We start from the raw sequence: 19656 nt of genomic DNA on the forward strand, positions 1-19656 counted from the left end.
TCCCTCTCTGCTTACCCTCGAAATAGAGGATTTGGATTCCTGATACATGAAGGGAGGGAAAAAGGACTGGTCATGTTCTGAAATTAAAGATAAATTCTAAGAATTCTGTAATCACTGCAAAAATATTTTCTCTCTTAACATTTTGTTTTTCTACGTGTGACTCTTTCAGTTGTCGGTTCCATAAATATTTATGAAGTGAGTGAGTAAGCCCACTATGTGTCAAGCAAAACTAAATAGTTATCCTATTTCCAGGCATGGCTGTCCTTCGAGTGGAAGTAAGACATTCAATATGAAAAGGGACTTTTGAATATCTTTGTGGCTACGATATTTTATATCCTCATCTCCACTAGCAGGCCTTGTTGCCTAAAATTCCTTTGATGTGTGACATTGTCTCATGTTAAAATCCACTTTTTCCTTTCTCCCTCCCAGGGGAGAGGTCACTGGGAGACTGCCTTTACGCCTTGGGGTGCTTTCCTTATTCCATGGCTTGCCGAAGGCTCATTTCACCAAGAGTGGGTTCCTGGGAGTGGATACAAATTCATTTTCTACGGAATGAAGGACACAAATTTCATTCTGGCTGAACGAAGGGCTAGGTCCAGAGCTCCGAGAGCACTGGTGGGCGCCAGAGAGGCCCAAGGCTGTGGGAGCTGGAGGAGAGTAGAGGGAAAGGGAGCAAACTGGAATCTCGGGCCCCTGAATTTTATCCGGGGCTGGTTTTGTTCACAAGAACTTTGCACGAGCTGATGTAGAGGGAAGTAACTGGGATACTTCTTTCCTTCTTTTTTTTCCCCCTCTTTCCTTCTTTCCTTTCTCTCTTTTTCTTTCTTTCTCTTTTTACTTCTATTTCTTTCTTTCTTTCTCTCTCTTTCCTTCCTTTTTTTTTTTTTTTCTTCTTTCCTTTGAGCATCTAAAATAATACGTGTGCAGGTGGCAAGGATCTTAGGGAGTTCTAGGGAAGGGTTATGGATATAGACATGTATACACAGAAAAGAAGAGAAGCAGTAAGAGAGAGATTCAGAGAGAGCAAGAAACAGAGATGCTGAAGACTGCCCCCCCCCTTTTCTTTGAGAAATGAAAGAGAAGAAAGAATATTTATAGTGGCTTTGGATTATTTGGCTTGGCCCTTTTTCTTCCTTATTCATTTGTTTATTCACTTGACAATTTTTTTTTTTTTTTGAGCATCTAAAATAATACGCCAGGGCTCAGCAGGCGGCATAGTGGTTAAGGTGCTGGGATCCCATATGGCCAACTGCAGTTCAAGCGCTGAACCCAGTGGCTTGAAAATCATGCTGGGCGTGTGTGCGTGTATTCCCAAAATCCCAGGAGGATTATAGAGGAGAAGGGATTGCAGCCTAGCCATCCCCCTTGGGGGGGGATTTGTCCCTTTTCCTCTCCCTGTCTCTCTATTTCTCTTTTAGGCAAGTGCACGTGCCCTATGGCAAAAACCTAAAAACAAAACAAGTTCCAAGCCCTGAGGCATTGGTTGTTGGTGGCAGCGGGGAGAGAGAGTCATCTACAGGAAGCTCTGTTTCCCTGAGATTTGAAGCTAGTGCCAGGGTTCTTAGTCTGCGTCCATAGTTTTGTTTTAGGGATTCTGTGAATCTCAGAAATTATGCAGACATTTTTTTGTGTGTGTGTCTATAACTTCTAATTAGATTTTAAAGGAAGTCTGTGAGTCCAAAAAAGGTCAGTGATTACTGACCCAATGTGAATGGTGAACAAAAAGATTTTTTGGTATTTTATCAGAACTGGGCATGGAAACTTGCCATGTGTGTTAACAAAGCCTCTGAGAGAGAGAGGGGAGAGAGAGAGAGAGAGAGTCCACGCATGCAGATGCTCATGTATCAATTTTTGGAAACAGAGCCCTACAGAATTTCTACTGAACCTGCAGAATAATGAATTAATAGAGGCTCTGTTTCCGAGAAAAAAAGAAAGGCAGGAGAGACTACCATGATTGCTGTGGACAAGTGAAGGAGGAAGAAAAAGTCTTCTTTTACTTTGGTGCTCAAGTTGTGGGTGTGGGAGATTCTCACCCTTGTTCGTTTGATCACTCACACACTCCCTCCCTCATCCATTCAGTTCCTCATTCTTTTTTCCTTTTCCTTTTCCTCTGAAGACATGGGCCAGGGATCAGATCCTGCTTTTGGGTCATGAATCCATCTCTTTCTTTACCAAGTCTCTCGGCCTCCACCCAAGAGGGGTTAGTTTGGCCAGGCCCAGGCAGGGAACGCGGACATGGCTTCTCTGCCAGGCCCAGGCAGGGAATGCAGACATGGCTTCTCTGCTCTCTTCTAGGGAGACAGATGGTGGATTACATCTGCCAGTACCTGAGCACGGTGCGAGAGAGGCGTGTGACTCCAGATGTGCAGCCTGGCTACCTGCGAGCCCAGCTGCCCGACAGTGCTCCTGAGGAACCAGAAAGCTGGGACAACATCTTCGGGGACATTGAGCGGGTCATCATGCCTGGGGTGAGATTCAGTGACTGCAAGGGTGATGTGGATTTCAGGGTGCAGGATGGTGGGTGGTGGCTGAACAAAGGCGACGGCCTGGGATGACAGTGCATCCTTCTGCCACTTGGCTACCAACATCCTAGCTCATTTTCTGGGCATGTGGAGGGCCAGGACTTTAACTGGGCCTATGGTGCCAGGGCTGGCCTGTCATGTTGGGTGGGAAGGGAGGGGAATAATGACTGCATCCCAGGGCATAATCTGGACGAAATGTGGAAATCTAGTTGGATGAGCTGAGAGTGAAAATTGGGTCTGAGGGCATGGGAGAACTGTGGGTAACAGGAGAGAAGACAGGAGGGATGAGGCTGGCCGTGGTCCCTAGGCCCTGATGGTCAATGCAAAGGGAAGGAAGGGAGCAGAGAACCGCACCCCCCCGGGGCACCTGGTGTCAGGTTGGGAGGTCCAGGAACCCCAGTGGGCCCTTCCAGCTCCTTTGTGACCTTCCTTATCTAGGGGAAGGACAGAGCATCCATTAACGATTGAGCAACTTTTCTGGAGCAGAAAGGGACTTTTCCTGAATCTTTGATACTCCTGGTGACAAAAGGGTGCAGCCGAAGACAGTGCTGTGGGGGCCAGGAAACAGATGCGAGCTGTCTGACATGCAGGGTGGAGCTGCCTGCCCTGGCCCCCAGTCCACCGTGATGGGCTGCAGTGACATTCCTGGCCATCAGGGTGAGGGGCAGTGCTGAGGTGCCCGTGCTAAATGGCACTCCCCGCCTGCCAAGGGCTCCCTGCAGGGTCCCAGGTTTTGCACTTAGCAGCATTACAAGCTAGCTTGTTTAATCCTCACGGTGACCCTGCTTTATAGATGAGGAAACCTGAGGAACAGATAAGTTCATTGTCTGCTCAGAGCTGCAGAGTTAGTACCTAACAGGCCCAGGGCTTTAGCCTGGACCAGCTTCACCCCAAAGGCTCTGCTCTGGTTTCTAGTGCTCCCTCTGCTGGTGAGAGACTGAGTGCTCCTCAGTCAGCCCCTGTCCCCAGCACCACCCCTTCAGCTGCACCCCTAATACACAGCCTGTCCCGCTCTCCCTCCCTGGGGCATTTGTGTCCTGAACCTTGCACGTCCAGATCTTCCTGAGATCAACTTGAGATTTGTCTTCATCATCCCCAATGCACTGTGAATTCAGAAGCGACCGAAATATGCCTGGAGGCAGGAGTGAGGAAATACTCAGACTCAGAAAGTCAAACACGCATCTCTCTCTCCCCAGCCAGGCGGCTTATTTCATAAGCTTCTCTGAAAAATTTAGTATCAGTAGAGCTTTACCAAGGAGGCCAGCTCCCCGATTAGATTATCTCCTGGGTTTCATTCTGTAAAATGTGATCTGCTCAGGGCTAACTGTGATCTGAGAGTGAGACCGAAAGTAACCGTCAGAGGAGGCGGCAATGAGCTGATTCATTTGATTGGCAGGAATTCCAGCAGTTGCTGGGGGTTTGGTCAAAAGGGCTCATTTCTGGAAGAAGAGCTCTGTCTGTTTTTGATAAGGCCTCTTCTGGTTTATCTTATCTCATTTATCTTACGAGAACAGACAATTGCCTCTTGATTGAGCCAGGAGATGGCAGCTCTTCTCTGGGGTTTCCAAAATACTGTCACTAAGGACAGCGATAACGGGGGTAATCTTCCATCTCATCTCGCAGGCCTTACCAGCCCTGAGGGCTGGCCTGAAAGCGCTTGGCTCTTCGTGTTCTCCTTTTGTTCAGCACCTCATTGAAAAGTGCATTATATGTTCACTTTCCGCTCTCTCCTAGACACTCAAAGAAGAAAAGCTCTTCTGATTTAATTCCCACCCTGGTTAGAAAAGCCTCATTTACTTTTCATGAGGGAGAGGGAAGCAGTGAAGCAGAAGAAGACAGGGCACCATCCTGCTTAGGCCTTGGGTTCTGGTCTTGACGCTGCTGTCTGTCGCTCTGAGGTGTGTGTGTGTGTGTGACCACAGGGATGCTGCCTCTCTCTGCCAGCCTCGACTCTCCTTCGTCTAACAGGGGTGGTGGTAGAACCTACCTTGTACAGGTGCCGTGAGAATGAAATAAGATAAAGCACGGAAAGTGTAGGATATTGTTATTACCTACCGTGTTGTCCTCTTGGTGAAACTCAGAGGAAGAGGTGTGATTATTTAAGAGTCAAACAGGATGTATGATGTGTCAGGGACCAGCAGGTGGAGTGGTGGTTAAGGTGCTGGACACTCCCACATGGCCAACCACAGTTTGAATCCTGGATCTGGTGACTTGCTTTTTCAGTACCCGCCCCTCTCTGGTCAAATTAAAATAAATGAATGAATAAATTAATTAAATAAATAATTACTTTGAGAAAAAAAAAAAGAGTCAAGACAGGATATATACTGTGTCTCTCACCATGTGATTAGTATTAATGTGAGTACCGGTGCCCACACATATAACCTTGAGACAGGGTTTTTACAGCATGAACTTGAGGTTGAGAAAGGTACAGGAGAGAATTCTAGTTTATTTATTTTATTATTATCATTTTTTTTTATTTTACCAGAGGGTGTCTGCAGTTATTAGAGAGAGACAGAGAGGGAAAGTGAGAAAGCGCCCTGCATCTCTCACCATGGAAGACAGTCATGCTGCAATCCCTTCTCCTCCATTTCTCTCTCCTGTTGGGTTTTCAGGCATGCACATACATGCACCCAATGTGTTTTTCAGGCCATCTGGTCTGTGCAGTCGGCCACATGGGATCCAGCTGCTTTAACCACCACATGACAGGTTAGCCTGAGGATACGGATTTTAAATATCTGAAGTATATACGCATTAGAGACGCCTTTAAAAAAGTTAACAGTGGATCTCAGGAGAGACTTATGCAAACATGGGACCTTGGAGCTTGAGTTTATTAGCTTTGCAGTAAATCTACAAGGTCACACACCTTGTTATAGGTAGAAGTAAGACTGGAACCTTTGTCCTTAAATCTTATGCTGCTTAGACTATGCATGCTGCCTAGGACACAGCACTTACTCCTGAAGGATTATTAGAATTTGTGCACATTAGGTAACAGGAATGGTGGACCAAGATGTTACATAATGAGTTCTCAGGAAGGGAAAACAGCTGGAATACAGTGTTCTATAGGTTCAGGGAAGAGATCAAAGGGGCTGTGGAGTTGGGAAGGATTCGTGGAGGAAATGAATATTTAGTAGCTTTCTAAGAAGGAACAGACTCTGGAGGAGCATGTCTTTATGGGAAGCATCTTCCTGTCAAGGGACACAGCATTGCTCAAAGACATGAATGCAGAGATGAACAGGGCGTGCTTGCAGAGCAGGGAAATGGAGAGAGATTAGATAACCAGGGAGGCAGATGAGCCACTGGGGAAGCCCCCGTTCACCCAGGGCCCTCCCTGTTCACCCAGCTCCTCCCTACATCCGGTTTTGATTGTGAGCTCAGGCTTAGCCTGGAGATGGGCCTCCCATGCCCATGAGTGGTCCCTTCTCCCTACCCTCTCCTCTCCTTGCTTTACCCCCACTGGGAAGCCAAGGGCAACTTTGAGCTTGTTCTCACTGACCCTCTGCAGAAGTTGTGCACACAGAGAACTCAATTCGCCATAACACAAAGGATGCTTTCTGCAAGAAACTGGGTGAGACCAGGATTCTGTTCTTCTGGAGCGTCTAGTCTCCTCTTCCTTTTCTTACTAGGCAGGGGCAACATGGGAGAAAAGCGCTGGAAGCTAATGTGGACACGACCAGGAATCCCAGTTTTATTACTGCAGCAGTTTTCATTTCACATCGTCCCTTCTGGTCTTTGCATTTGTGCCAAGGCTCCACTGGTGAATTAGCTTAGACTAGGAGACTTGAGTTGCAAGAACACATCTTATTTTATGGAATTGTGTCACTTATTTGTCATTCTTGGCCGGCGTCTTCCCTTGCCAAGGAGAGGCTCTGGAGGAGGACGGTCTCCTGGAGTTGCTCTTGGTGCCAACGGTGTGCACGCTTTGCTTCCAGGTGGTCCATTGGCAGAGCCCCCACATGCACGCCTACTACCCAGCCCTCACCTCTTGGCCATCCCTGCTAGGAGACATGCTGGCCGATGCCATCAACTGTTTGGGATTCACTTGGGTGAGTAGCAACGGCTGTGACAAGTAGCGATGAGAGGTGTCATTTCTTGAAGCTTTAGCTTTATATAAATGATCTTATTTAATCTTCTAACCCTATAGAATCACAAGTAGTGGCCTCGTTTGTAGGCAAGGAAATGGAGGCTTAAGTCATTTATCTCCCCAAGACCACACAGCACATAGACATAGATGAGATTTGGACTAAGATCTGGGTATTGCCACAGTTTGTGACCCGAACTAAGCACTTTGATGCCGGTTGAGTCACAACTTCCCCTGTGCTCTTGTCTTTGAGACGTGCCGTAAGACTTTCCTTACTAACCCCCAAAGCACCACTCAGCTTTCCATTGCACCAAAAGCCTCCCAGCACATCTTTCTATTTTAAGCCTGAATTCTCATTGGGGGTTCATGTAGAAATGCATGAAAGGGAGGCGTGTGTGTGTGTGGGGGGAGGGGGCGGGGGTTGTTACTAACTTTTCCAGGAAGAGTTCCTTATTTTCTAGTCCTAAAACTTCCTCTGGGCTTTCGGGTGCTTCTCAGCTGGGTATGTTAGGAACTTGAGGAAACAAATCCAAGACAATCATTTTTAAGTCTGTTTGTCTGGAGAGCTTGGAAGAATCTGGCTCATTGAGGACTGCACGAATCCAGAGTTCCACATTCTTTTCCCTTTTTGGTTTGGCAGAGGGTGGGGTGGAGTGGGCCACAGGGCCAGGCATTGACTGCTCCAGGGAGGATCTCACAGAAGCTGTCAGGGCCTAGTGAGGGCAGGCCAGAGGCAGATATGTTTCTGGGGTCAGTGAGGGTATCTCAGTGCCCTGGGGCTATGCAGGTAAAATTCCTTTCCCTCTTTCAGGCCTCTAGCCCTGCATGCACAGAGCTGGAGATGAACGTCATGGACTGGCTGGCGAAAATGCTGGGACTCCCAGAGCACTTCCTGCACCACCACCCCAGCAGCCAAGGGGGTGGCGTCTTACAGGTGGCTCCACTGGCAAAGCTTGACCTAGCATGGGGGCTAAGTATTGAAAGAGAAGCGAACCCTTACCCAGGAATTCTGTTCTCCACGGAGCTTCCCCGTGTCACCCACAGCCATCACTGGCCCCACCATAGTCATTACCATCACCGCCACCTCGAGTGACACCACCACCACTGGTACCAACCACCATTGTCGCGGCTTCTATCTCTCACATGGCCACTACACTCTCCTCAACCTTTGCTTCATGTACACACTGCTACCAGTTTTATCACTCTCACTTGTCCCATTATTTGAAAAAGATGAAAAAGTTAATGCATTATCGCATTTCTCATTTTACAGTTTGTGATAAGAGAGGAAAAGAGAAGGCAGGAGGGGACTCTTCTCCCTCCCTTCTAGTGCAGAAGGGCCTTGCAGTGAGTGAAATTGATAAGTTAAAACAATCTTATCCTCTGTCTCTATTTTTTTTGTAATTGCCAGAGGACATATGTGCTTGCCAGAGTTAAAGAGGGAAAAGACAGAAAGAGAGAAAGCACCCTCTCTCCCCCAAGAAGGTATAGTCATGCCACAATCTCTTCTCCATTTCTTCATCCCGTCAGGATTTTGGACAAGCACTCACATGTGCCTGGAGCGCTTTTCCGTCTGCTGGGGCCAAGATTCAAACTGCAGCAGGCACAGCACTTAACTAAGCACTGCGCAATGGGGGCTGTCTCTGATCCCATCTTAGGACATCCATCCAAGGGTGGCTCTTTGAATGTTCCTTCTCTTTCAAGGAATAATGCTGAAGAGGAGTGCTTTCTGGGTGCCTCTCATATGGCATGCACAGACGCTTTTACATCTAAAAACCCTTGACATTCATGAGGGCTTGGTTCTAAGACCTTTGAGAAGTCCCCGTGGTTTTTTGTTTGCTTCTTTGTTTTTTAGTTTCTTTCCTTCTCCCACAAGTGAGAGAAACACATGGGGAAAGAGACAGAGAGAGGCGGAGACACAAGTGCTACCTTTAACAGACTCTTGCTGTCGTGATTCACCCCCAGCTTCAGCTTGCCCTGGATTGTGGGCACGCGTGTGCCTACTGCACTCAGGGAGGTCTTCAGCCATGAACCTCGAACCTTCCCGTGTGGGTCAGCTTACAGAATATTGTTATTACACAACTGTCCCACCAGGATCCCCAAGTCCTTGAATTCTACTAAAATATGTAATTTTTGTGATTTTATAATCTATAAAATAGAGATAATGATGATAATGTTTCTTTCGAAGAATAGATGAAGATGAAATGAATTCTAATATTAAATAAAAATAACCACGCTGCTCTGAGGTGAGAACTGGGATGCTTGCTCGGCCCGTTTGCTAGCCAGTCATTCCTCCTCTCATGCCAGCCTTGCCTTGCAGCAAGATTAAAATCTGAATCTCAAGAAAGACAAACTACAGACTTCATGTACCTCTGTGTAAGCGAATAGCTACAGCTTCAGCTGCGGTAGCTAGAAGACGCACTAGGTGTCTCCCGTACACGATCTCCGGTTTCATCTAATTCTCTCAGAAACACTGTGGATAAATAGTATCATCCTCGATTTTTTAAAAAATTATTTTATTGAGACCAGCAGGTGGCGTGGTGGTTAAGGACACGGGACTCCCACATGGTCAACCATGGTTTGAGTCCCGGACCTAGAGGCTTACTTTCTTGCTTTTTCTCTGTCTCTCTATCTCTCTCACTCTCTCTGTCTCTCACTCTGTCCCTTCCTGGTCAAATTAAAATAAATAAAAATGAATAAATAACGTCAAATAAAATAATTCTTTTAAAAAAAGAAATTTATTTAACGTTATTTATTTGTTCATCTATTTCAATTTAACCAGAGAGGGGCAGAGAGAGAGAAAGAAAGAGAGAATGCCAGCTTCCAGGTCTGGGACTTGAACTGTGGCAAGCCACGTGGGAGTCCAGTGCCCTTATCCATCATGCCAAGGATGCTGCCCTTCATCCTTGATTTTTTTTTTGAGAGAGGTTTTTTGCTATAGGGCGCGTGCGCTCGCCAGACAGACAGAGAGAGAGACAGAGAGACAGAAAGTGAGAAATCACCCCAGGGGGATGGCCATGCCGCAATCCCTTCTCCGTTCTCCTCTCAGGATCTTGGGCACACACGCACACGTGCCCGGCGTGAGTTTTAAGCCACTGGGTCCAGACGCGAACCACGGTCGACTACGTGGGAGTCCAGCAACATAGTCATTACGCTAACTGCTGGTCCCTCGTCCTTGATTTTTGAGAGAACACTGAAGCTCAGAGAGATGAAATAACTCACTCTAGGTCACACAGCTGGTAAGAGAAAGAATTGAGGCGTCGAACCTAGCCTGTTCAAATTCTAACCATGCTCTCTCCTACATTCATCAGCCGTGTGAACCAGAGTGAGTCCCATAGCTTCTCTGAGCATCGCTCTCTTCATCTGTGGGATAATGGAATTCTATCTCAGAGAGATGTTGTGAGGAGCGAGTGGGATGAGAGGAACTGTGTTTTGTGAACTATAAATTGTGATACTGATGGAAGGTGGTATTATTATTATGATGATGGCTTCCTTGCTATGGAGAAATTTCCAGCCACTGGATATTTTATGGGATCTGGTACACACCACTCTCTAAGCAGACAGCTAGCCCCTTTTTCTTTTTTTTTAATGTAAGAGGGAGAAAGAGAATGCATGCAAAGGGGGAGAGAGAGAGAGCGAGAGAGAGAGAGAGAGAGATTTTTTAAAAAGAATGATTTTATTTAACTTTATTTATTTATTTAAATTTGGCCAGAGAGGGACAGAGTGAGAGAGACAGACAGGGAAAGTGAGAAAGCAAGCTGCCTGGTCTGGGACTTGAACCGTGCTTGAGTCCAGCACCCTTAAACACCATGCCACCTGCTGGCCCTGAGTTAGGTATTTTTGACAATCTAAGCATGCTACAATCCTCCCTGCACCAGCCCCCTAGCTAGCTGGGACTAAGGGTGTGCAACTACTGTACCTGGCCTGTGGAGGTTGGGCCAGGAGCTAGACTTGGGCCTCCTGTGTGGCCTCAGCCATTGTGTAGTGGTGCCCTCCCACTCGTGCCATCACATCTGCCAGGCTTTTCAGGGTTCTGTCAGCTGTAGGCCACCTGTGGACATCAACAAGCAAAGACATCAAAGACCGAGTGAATAAACGAGGAGAAATCATAAAGGCTCTCATGAAGTTGCCAACCTAGCCCCCAGATTCCCACAGTGATAGCCAGAGTAAAATCCTACCCAACTTTTCTTGGGATGATTTATACCAAAAAATAGTTAACAGGATGCTCTCTGTTTAATTAATTAATTTATTTTCCGTAGGGCCCATTCACTCGCTGGAGAAAGAGAGAGAGAGTGAGAAATTGCACCTCCCGCCCCAGGGGGCTGGCCACACTGCAATCCCTTCTCCTTCATTCTCCTCTTAAAATTTTAGGCACACAGGGACCAGTGGATAGTGTAATGATTATGTCGCTGGACTCCCACATAGTTGACTACATTTTGAGTTCTAGACCCAGTGGCTTAAAACTCATGCTGGGCGCATGTGCGTACATGCGTGCCCAAAATTCTGAGAGAATGGAGAAGGGATTGCAGTGTGGCCAGCTCCCCTGAAGAATGAATGATTTCTTGGGACCAGCAGTTAGTGAAATGGCTATGTCGCTGGACTCCCACGTAGTCGACCACAGTTTGTGTCCCAGCCGGGTGGCTTAAAACTCACACCGGGCACGTCCTGAGAGGAGAATGGAGGAGAAGGGATTGAGGCGTGGCCATCCCCCCTGGGGGGTGATTTCTCCCTTTCTGTCTCTCTGCCTCTTTCTGTCTGTCTGGCGAGCCCATGTGCCCTATAGCAAAAACCTCTCCAAAAAAAAAATTGATTTTAGGCACACATGCACACGTGCTTGGTGTGCTTTTCAAGCTACTGTATAGTTGAACATGTGAGACCCGGCATCTTAACCTCCATGCCACCTGCTGGCCCTCTGTTTTAACTTTTATTTATTTTACTTAAAAAAATATTTTGCCAGAGGGCATATGTGTGTGTGTGTGGGGGGGGAGGGGAGCATCACTATGGGGCATGGCCACACCACAATCCTTTCTCTGTTTCTCCATCCTGCCAGGGGTTTTAGGGCATCTATATTCACATGTGCAGCATGTTTTTTAAGCTGCTGGGATTGAGATTTGGACTGACTTCAGTTGGCCCTGTGAGATCTGACTCCCTTAAGCACCAGGCCATCGGACTGGCCCAAGATTATCTCTAGAAAGAGAGTCCTCAGGAAGGGCAAGATTAGTCCAAGGTCACAAGAGTAATTGACAACAAAATGGACCAAAGCCACTAGCCTCTCACATGGGCCAGGACCCTTTACCTCTGCGATATCCCTGTGGGATCAAACTCCATCTCCACACCTAATAAATTGAGAGTTCTTTCCAATTCATTTTCCATGGGGAACAAATTTACGTCCATGAGGACTGGAACATTATTTTTGGTTTGTGTGGCCTCTCTAATAGAGCTGTTGGTACTAGGGGCAAACTTGCTTTCAGAATGCAGGCTAGGTACACGAGCTGGGGAAGAAAGAAAGCGCCTAGGCATGAGCTCTGTAGTCCTTCACAGAGCTCTCTCTCTCACACACAGACACACATACAGACACAGACATACACACACACGCACACACACACACACACACACGCACATATACATAAAATACAAAACAAAACCTGGGGAGGTTTGTCAAGAGAACACAGGAAAGTCACCATTGGTAATCCTTCCCTCGCAGAGCACGGTCAGCGAATCCACCTTGATTGCCCTTTTGGCAGCAAGGAAGAACAAAATCCTGGAAATGAAAACAACCGAGCCCAATTCAGACGAGTCCTCCCTGAACGCCCGGCTCATTGCCTATGCCTCTGACCAGGTGAGTGGGCCGACACAGGACGGACCTAAGTTGGTGCTTGGCTTCCCTGGTCTTAGTCCTTGAATAATATTCCTTTTTATGTGAATGTGCTGGGGTGCAGGGTAGCTCTAGATGGGAGCTGGTCTTCAGGACCACAGGAGAAGACAGCTTCGAACATGTGTATCTGAGTCCCATGTGCCTGTGCTCCCGTCCTTTCTGGGGACTGTTCGTTCCAGGATGATTCTTTTTTTTTATTAATCTATTTATTTATAGTCATTCACTGTACATCAATACAGTAGACAAAATGAGATTTTTCCACCTAGTATACATTGTATATTGGCTCAATCATGATAAACATACATGTTATCAACAAATAATTTTCTATTTTTTGTTTCTTATGTATTTTGCTTTTTTCTCTACCCTCTTGATTCCCTACCTTTCACCCTCTGCCAATTCCTCCCCTTCTCCCACATTGTCTCTGGTATGTACAGTTGTTTTCCATGCATTTTTTTCCACATTTTATTGATTCACTAACGATATTAATTAATTCAAAAACTTTTAATAGCAAGCACAGCTGATCTATACCTACGTATGAGTACATGTCTGACTTTAGACATAAACCTCAGTTGAATAAAGTGAACATACTATAAAGTGGCACCTTGTTGGGGCTATATTGCTTACTGCAGTCATTAAGTAGGTACTAATAGTTTTTTTTTGAGAGATTTTCGCTATAGGGCGCATGCGCTCGCCAGATAGACAGAGAGAGACATAGAGACAGAAAGCGAGAAATCACCCCCCAGGGGGGATGGTCACGCCGCAATCCCTTTTCCTCCATTCTCCTCTCAGGATCTTGGGCGCACACGTACATGCGCCCAGCGTGAGTTTTAAGCCACCGGGTCCGAGATGCGAACCGCAGTCGACTACGTGGGAGTCCAGTGACATAGCCATTACGCTAACTGCTGGTTCCCCTAATAGGTATTTTTTAATGCATTTTTTAATTTCAAAAAAAGGTTTTAGTTTTAATAGATCAAGATAAAAAACTGTTAAGAGAAATTTGCTTAAAACTTCAAGTCAGGAGAAAGGTCAGGATTCAGTTCAAATAGTAGGTAGATGGACCTATCAACAGTTCAAGAGAAGACAAAAATCCTTAAATACGGAAATCAAAGCATCGAAGAAAATCAGTAATGTTTTAGTCTAGACTAAAAAATTTCTATTTCACTAGTTCGGACTCACGTAATTAATCTCTCTTCTAATAAATTTGCAGTGTTACTGTGATCTTTCCATTTAAACTATGAAAGTTAACATTGAACGCCAGACTTCTCCCTACCATTAGGCTGGCCATTGTCTTGGTTGTTTCTTGTACACTTATTTTTGTGTTTCCAAATTTAGTTTTCCTGGGATAGCACTCCCTTAAACACTTCTTGGAGAGCTGGTCTGGTGTTGGTAAATTCTTTCAGGTTTTGCTTATCTGAGAATATTTTTGTCTTTTATTCCCCCGTATGAAAGATAATCTTGCTGGGTATAGTATTTTTGGTTGAAATTGTTTTTCACTTAACACTTTAAATATATTTTCCTATTCTTTCCTTGCTTGCATTGTTTCTGATGAGATGTCTGATGTTAGCCTTATGGGATATCCTCTGAAATTAACTTGACATTTCTCTCTTGTCAATTTTAGTATCCTATCTCTGTGGCTTTTGTCAGTCTGTCTATGATGTGCTTTGGGGAAGATCTTCCTGGGTTGATTCTATGTGGAGTCCTTTGTATTTCTTGAGTCTGGATATTTGAATGCCTCTCTAGGTTTGGAAAGTTTTCTTCCAGGATTTCATGGAATAGACTATCAATGCCCTTACTAGTTTCTTCACTTTCTAAAATACCGATGATCTGGATATTTGGGCATTTAGTGGTATCTAGTATTACTTGTATGTTATTCTCATTTTTTGGGTTAGTTTCTCAGTCTTTTTGGTGAATTTTTCTAGGTCAAAGGTTCTATCTTCTACATCTGAGATTTAATCTTCTGCATGATCTAATCCGCTTTTGATATTTTCAATGGAAGTTTTGATTTCCTGTATTATATAGCCTTTATCTCTAACAGTTTCGTTTGATTCTTTTTTATGATGTGTATCTTTTCTTTCAGCTCATGCAAGAACTTCCTCACCTCCTGGAACCCGGTGTCTCTTTTCTCCTACATCTTCTGGAATTTGTTGTTTCTATTCTCTTGTATCTCTGTTAGCTTTGTCACTATGAATATTTAAAATTCTTTATTTGAAATTTCCATGAGTTCCCTTGGATTCTTTGTGGGGGAAGAGGAGTTATTCTTTTCCATTAGAGGAGAGATATTGTCCTGGTTTCTCATATTTCTTGTGCCTCTGTGGTGGTTTGTGGTCATCTGATGGGTTATACATTTTTCCCCTATGTTTTGGAGTTAAATCTGAGCATTTAGAGGAACGCAGAAGGAGGTGACCTGCAGACTGACTCCTGCGGCACAAGAGGGCGCAGTCTGGGCAGAGAGTCTTCGGTGGTCGAAATCCCTGAATGGGGTCGCTCAGAACTCAAATATAGATGGCTGCTTATTGGCTTATCCTGACTCCTGGCTAGACTGGGGAGCAGGAGGGTAAAGTCTGGGCCCCTAGGATGATTCTTTGCTGACAGGTTTCCATGGCCCTTCTAGGCTCACTCCTCAGTGGAGAAGGCTGGTTTGATTTCTCTCGTGAAGATGAAATTTCTGCCTGTGGATGACAACTTCTCACTCCGAGGAGAAACTCTTCAGAAGGCCATCGAGGAAGATAGGCAGCGGGGCTTGGTGCCTGTCTTTGTAAGTCAGAATGTGTCCCTAAGCTTGGACTGACAGAATTTGGATGTGAGGAAGGGATCTGGGGAGAATTCAGGGATATAATATGCTGTGAACAAAACCAAGAAGGTCTTAGATACAGTGATTTACAAGTTATGAGTTGCTACTCAATGGTGTGTTATAAAATACATTTTATGGGCTATAACCAGCCTTAAAACAACAAAAAAAGAAGATATCAGAATGCATTCATATAGCCAGAGTGTGCATTGTGTTGTGAAACCCTGATTTCAAATACAAACATGTATGTATAGGTTGCTAGATAAGATGTGTTTCTTACTGTGGTTCGTGGTAACATACAGGGTGAAATACACACTGTTCTAGTGACATGGGTTGAGCATATTCATGTCTGTGGTGAGATGGCTTTCACTGAATATGTCATATGAGCCTGCCCTCCCTGATCACTTGCCTTTTATTCTTCTCCAGGTCTGTGCAACACTAGGGACTACTGGGGTCTGTGCGTTTGACTGCCTCTCAGAGCTGGGCCCCATCTGTAAGTATCTGCCCTGTCTGGCTAGGAAGACAAGGAATACATTTTAAAATGTTTCCTAGACCAAGAACCTGAGCCAGCCTGTGGAATTATTCTCGTCCCTCTTTGGTCAAAGCGGAGACATGGAAAGAGCCACCAAAGGTCACAAGGGCCTTTCCCAGGCATCCCAATGGTGTGAGAGGGTCAGAGCTGCATCCTGTCCTGGGAGGCCTCAGTGGGGGAGCCTTTGCTTTTCTCATCCTCTCATTTGTATGTCAAAATCCTCTTAGAGAAAGGCTACTTCCACACAGGGTGAAGAGCACTGCGAAGCATTTCCTATTCTAGCTGCAGAAAAGGAAAAGGGTAAGGAAGAAATCATGGGAGAGATAAAGGCAGAGTAGCAACCCAGATGGGATCATGTAATCTCCAAGTAAAAGTCCCACTGGGAAAGAGACATCTCTCTACTTTTGTATTAGATGCCCTAACACTGTTCTCTGGGCTGGTGGGAAGTCAGTTTCTATGCCAGGATATTAGAGGTTGAGGCCAATAGGGTGTTGGCCTCCTGCCCAGTGAGAGAGACAGGCCAGGGTAAGACTTTGTTATCCTTCCTGTCAGGAGATGGCGGTGCCTCATTTAGTCTCACTTCCTCACTCTGACACCCCCTCTTCCCATCTCTATCCACCCTCATTTAGCAAAACACATCCTCCTTTCCCAGCAGTTCTCTTTGCAGCCCACAGCCCACCATCTAGCTTGGCAGGTGACAGATGCCTTTCAGCTGGCTGATGGCATCTCCTCCACATCATGCCTCCCCTCCAGCCAGTTGACATTTCCTCCTCAGGTGCCAGCGAGGGGCTGTGGCTCCACATCGATGCTGCTTATGCAGGAACTGCCTTCTTGTGCCCTGAGTTCCGGGGGTTTCTGAAGGGCATCGAGTATGCCGACTCCTTCACCTTTAATCCTTCCAAGTGGATGATGGTGCACTTTGACTGTACTGGGTTCTGGTGAGTGTGGCAGCCAAGCTTTGAGCACATGGCCTCCCTGGAGATGCCTCAGCCACTAATGCCCATTTGGAAACCCACAGGGTCAAGGACAAGTACAAGCTGCAGCAGACCTTCAGTGTGAACCCTGTCTACCTCAGGCATGCCAACTCGGGCGTAGCCACCGACTTCATGGTGAGTGGGCTGGAAGGGGCAGCCTGGTGGCCTCTGGTGGAAAATGGCTGCTCTGGCCCCCTAGAGGTCTCCTGTAATGTCAGCTTTTTTTAGAATACAAAGTGCTCATCCTATAATACTGCCACCTTATACTTTGTCTTAAAGTTGTGCTTCGATATAGAAAATGACACCCAGGAAGATACCAAAAATCTGAGAAAATTGGACTAACTCTTGAGACACTATGCACATTTCCTGAATATTTGTAGTGTGTTTTTATTCCCAAGTGTTCCTTGCCACAGGTGGGCCAATTCCCTTCTGTCTCCATTTTGGATCATTTTTTCTGCTTATTACTCAGCTGCGGGATGGATGGAGAATTTCCTTGGATAGAAAAGAGGTTCCTTGTTTAAATCACTTGCGTCTTGTCCCTGACAGAGGCACTATGGGAAGTTCTGAGGGAGTGATGGGACATGGGTATCCTTTGGGAGGTTCTGGATACTGCCAAGCCTTCCTGGCTTTCCCAACTAGCTCCACTTCAGCTCTCAAATGTCCACACGCTCTGTCTGTACCAGGTCCAGGGAAACATGTTCTTCAGAGTTACTGCTTAGTTTGAAGAGAAGCCCTTCCTTTAAATGTAGGGGCGACAGGGATGAAAATAATACGTTATGTATAATATGGTCCATGAGAAACTGCAAAGGACAGTAGGACACACTCAGTTTTGAATTCTGTGCCCGCAGCAGCCCTTTGGGAAGCTGACTGGACCTTCCTGAGTCTTGGCTTCCTTCTCAGTAAACGGGAATAGAGGGACTGATGTCATGGGGTACTGCGAAGCTTAGATGGAATCACGCATGTACGAGATCACTTAGCGCAATACCTCCGTGGCCAATGCTCAATACGCGGTGACTGTAACATTCCTAAAAGCTCTTCCTTTAATCTCAGAGAGTCAAGAGCACAGTAGTGGACTATGTAGGTGCCAAAGCTGGATGACCTGTGCCGGCTCCCTCATTTATAACATGTGCGCTTGGGCAAATGACTTAACTCTGTGTCTAGGTGTCCTCATCTGCCAAATGAAGATGATAGCAGCCTGGCTTCTTGGCCTTGCTGCAGAGAGTAGATGAATTAATACAGTGAATCCCTGGGAGCGATGCCTGACACCTCTGTGAGTCATCTTTGTGAAGAGGTGGTTTTGTCTGAGCTCCTTGAATAACCAACGTGTCCTGCCTTTCAGTCCTAAAGTCACAACTCCATCATGGCTTGTTTGTATTGGTTATTTGCCTTTGGACCAGCTCACATTTCCTTCAGTTTTGGAAGCCTTTTGACTGGCAGTAAGCTCTCAGTGGTGGTGATAACCCTCTAGCGGTAAACAAAGATAGAAGAGCTAAGGGTGCTTTCATCTCTATTCTTAAAAAAAAATTATTTTGCTTTGTTTTTGGTGCATGCACTAGCTGGGAGGAGAGGAGAGAGGAAGAAAGTGAAAAAACGTCTTCTGGGGGGATGGCCACACTGCAATCCCTTCTGCTCCATTTTTTTTCTCAGGATTTTGGGCACCCATGCACACATACCTGGTGTGTTTTTCAAGCTGCAGAGTTTGAGACTTGAACGGAGCAGTTGGCCATGTGGGATCCAGCTACCTTAACCCCTATGCCATTGGCTAGCCCAATCTCTTATTTTTTTCTGGTAGGTTTTCAGGTTTTTTTTTTTTTTTTTTTTTTAAATTTTTAGAGGGACAAGGCACCCACCCAGGAAAATATATCATGTGTGAGACAGAGAGACAGAGAGAGAGAGAGAGAGAGAGAGAGAGAGAGAGAGAGAGAGAGGAGGAGAAGGAGAAGGAGAAGGAGAAGGAGAAGGAGAAAGCACCCTCCAACGGGGCATGGTCATGCCATAATCTCTTCTCCTCCATCTCTCCATCCTGTCAGAATTTAGGGCATGTATACACACATGCCCAGTGTGTTTTTCAAGCTGCTGGGGCCAGGATTCGGTTGGCCAAGTGGGATGTGATTCTCTTAACTACTAGCCAACCCTAGAACATTGTTAATTAAATAAAAAACAATCCGGTTGGCTCTGTGGCCTGGTGGTTAAGGAAACTGGATCTCCCATAGCTGATCATGCTGTTCGAATCCCATATCTGGCAGCTTTAAAACATGTGGGCGTATGTGTGCATGCATGGCCGAAGTACTGGAGGGAAAAAGGGTTGGAGGATAAGATATTGTGGCATGGCCATGACCAAAAGTAAAAACAAAATAAAATTCCGTGGTAGCCCATCTCGTTGTCCCTGACAAGGGGCACTGTGGGAAGTTTTGATAGTGATGGGACATCACAGATGGCAGTATCTTTAGGGATAACTCCAGGTGTCTTTTCTGAGTGCGAAATGAAGCCCATTCTCCTATAAGTGTATTTGGATCACCATACCTTAAGAGTATTATCTTTACCCTTGCCCATTTTAAATTTTATGTAACTTTTTTGTTCATTTACCACAGTGTCTCGAGATTTGCTGAGATTCATGGTTTATTCCCATCAGGTGGGAGATTTTGCAGTACTCTCTCTCTTCCAGAGAACTTATAAAAATATTAAATTATGGGACCAGCAGATGGCATAATGGTTACTTCTCTGGATTCCCATGTAGTTGACTGTGATTTGAGTACCGGACCTGTTGGCTTAAAACTCATGCAGGGTGCTTATGCGTGCATGTCCAAAATCCTGAGAGGAGAATGGAGGAGAAGGGATTGTGGTGTGGCTAAAACCCCCCCCCGGCGGGGGGGGGGTTTTTTCTTTCTTC

The 19656-nt window shown here is 45.9% G+C and overlaps 1 protein-coding gene across 1 annotated transcript in view; it reads left to right on the forward strand.

The window, feature by feature from the left end:
• Window positions 1–19656, forward strand: part of HDC (histidine decarboxylase) — a 28768-nt gene that overhangs the window by 600 nt on the left and 8512 nt on the right. The window contains exons 2-9 of the mRNA XM_006168770.3: window positions 2296–2468; window positions 6452–6565; window positions 7412–7534; window positions 12302–12436; window positions 15084–15227; window positions 15687–15753; window positions 16568–16730; window positions 16811–16901. Of these exons, the coding sequence (XP_006168832.1) occupies window positions 2296–2468; window positions 6452–6565; window positions 7412–7534; window positions 12302–12436; window positions 15084–15227; window positions 15687–15753; window positions 16568–16730; window positions 16811–16901 (1010 nt within the window). The remainder of the gene's footprint in view (window positions 1–2295; window positions 2469–6451; window positions 6566–7411; window positions 7535–12301; window positions 12437–15083; window positions 15228–15686; window positions 15754–16567; window positions 16731–16810; window positions 16902–19656) is intronic.

The sequence above is a fragment of the Tupaia chinensis genome, unplaced genomic scaffold, assembly GCF_000334495.1.
Source record: "Tupaia chinensis unplaced genomic scaffold, TupChi_1.0 Scaffold146140_1, whole genome shotgun sequence".
Taxonomy (NCBI): Eukaryota; Metazoa; Chordata; class Mammalia; order Scandentia; family Tupaiidae; genus Tupaia; species Tupaia belangeri.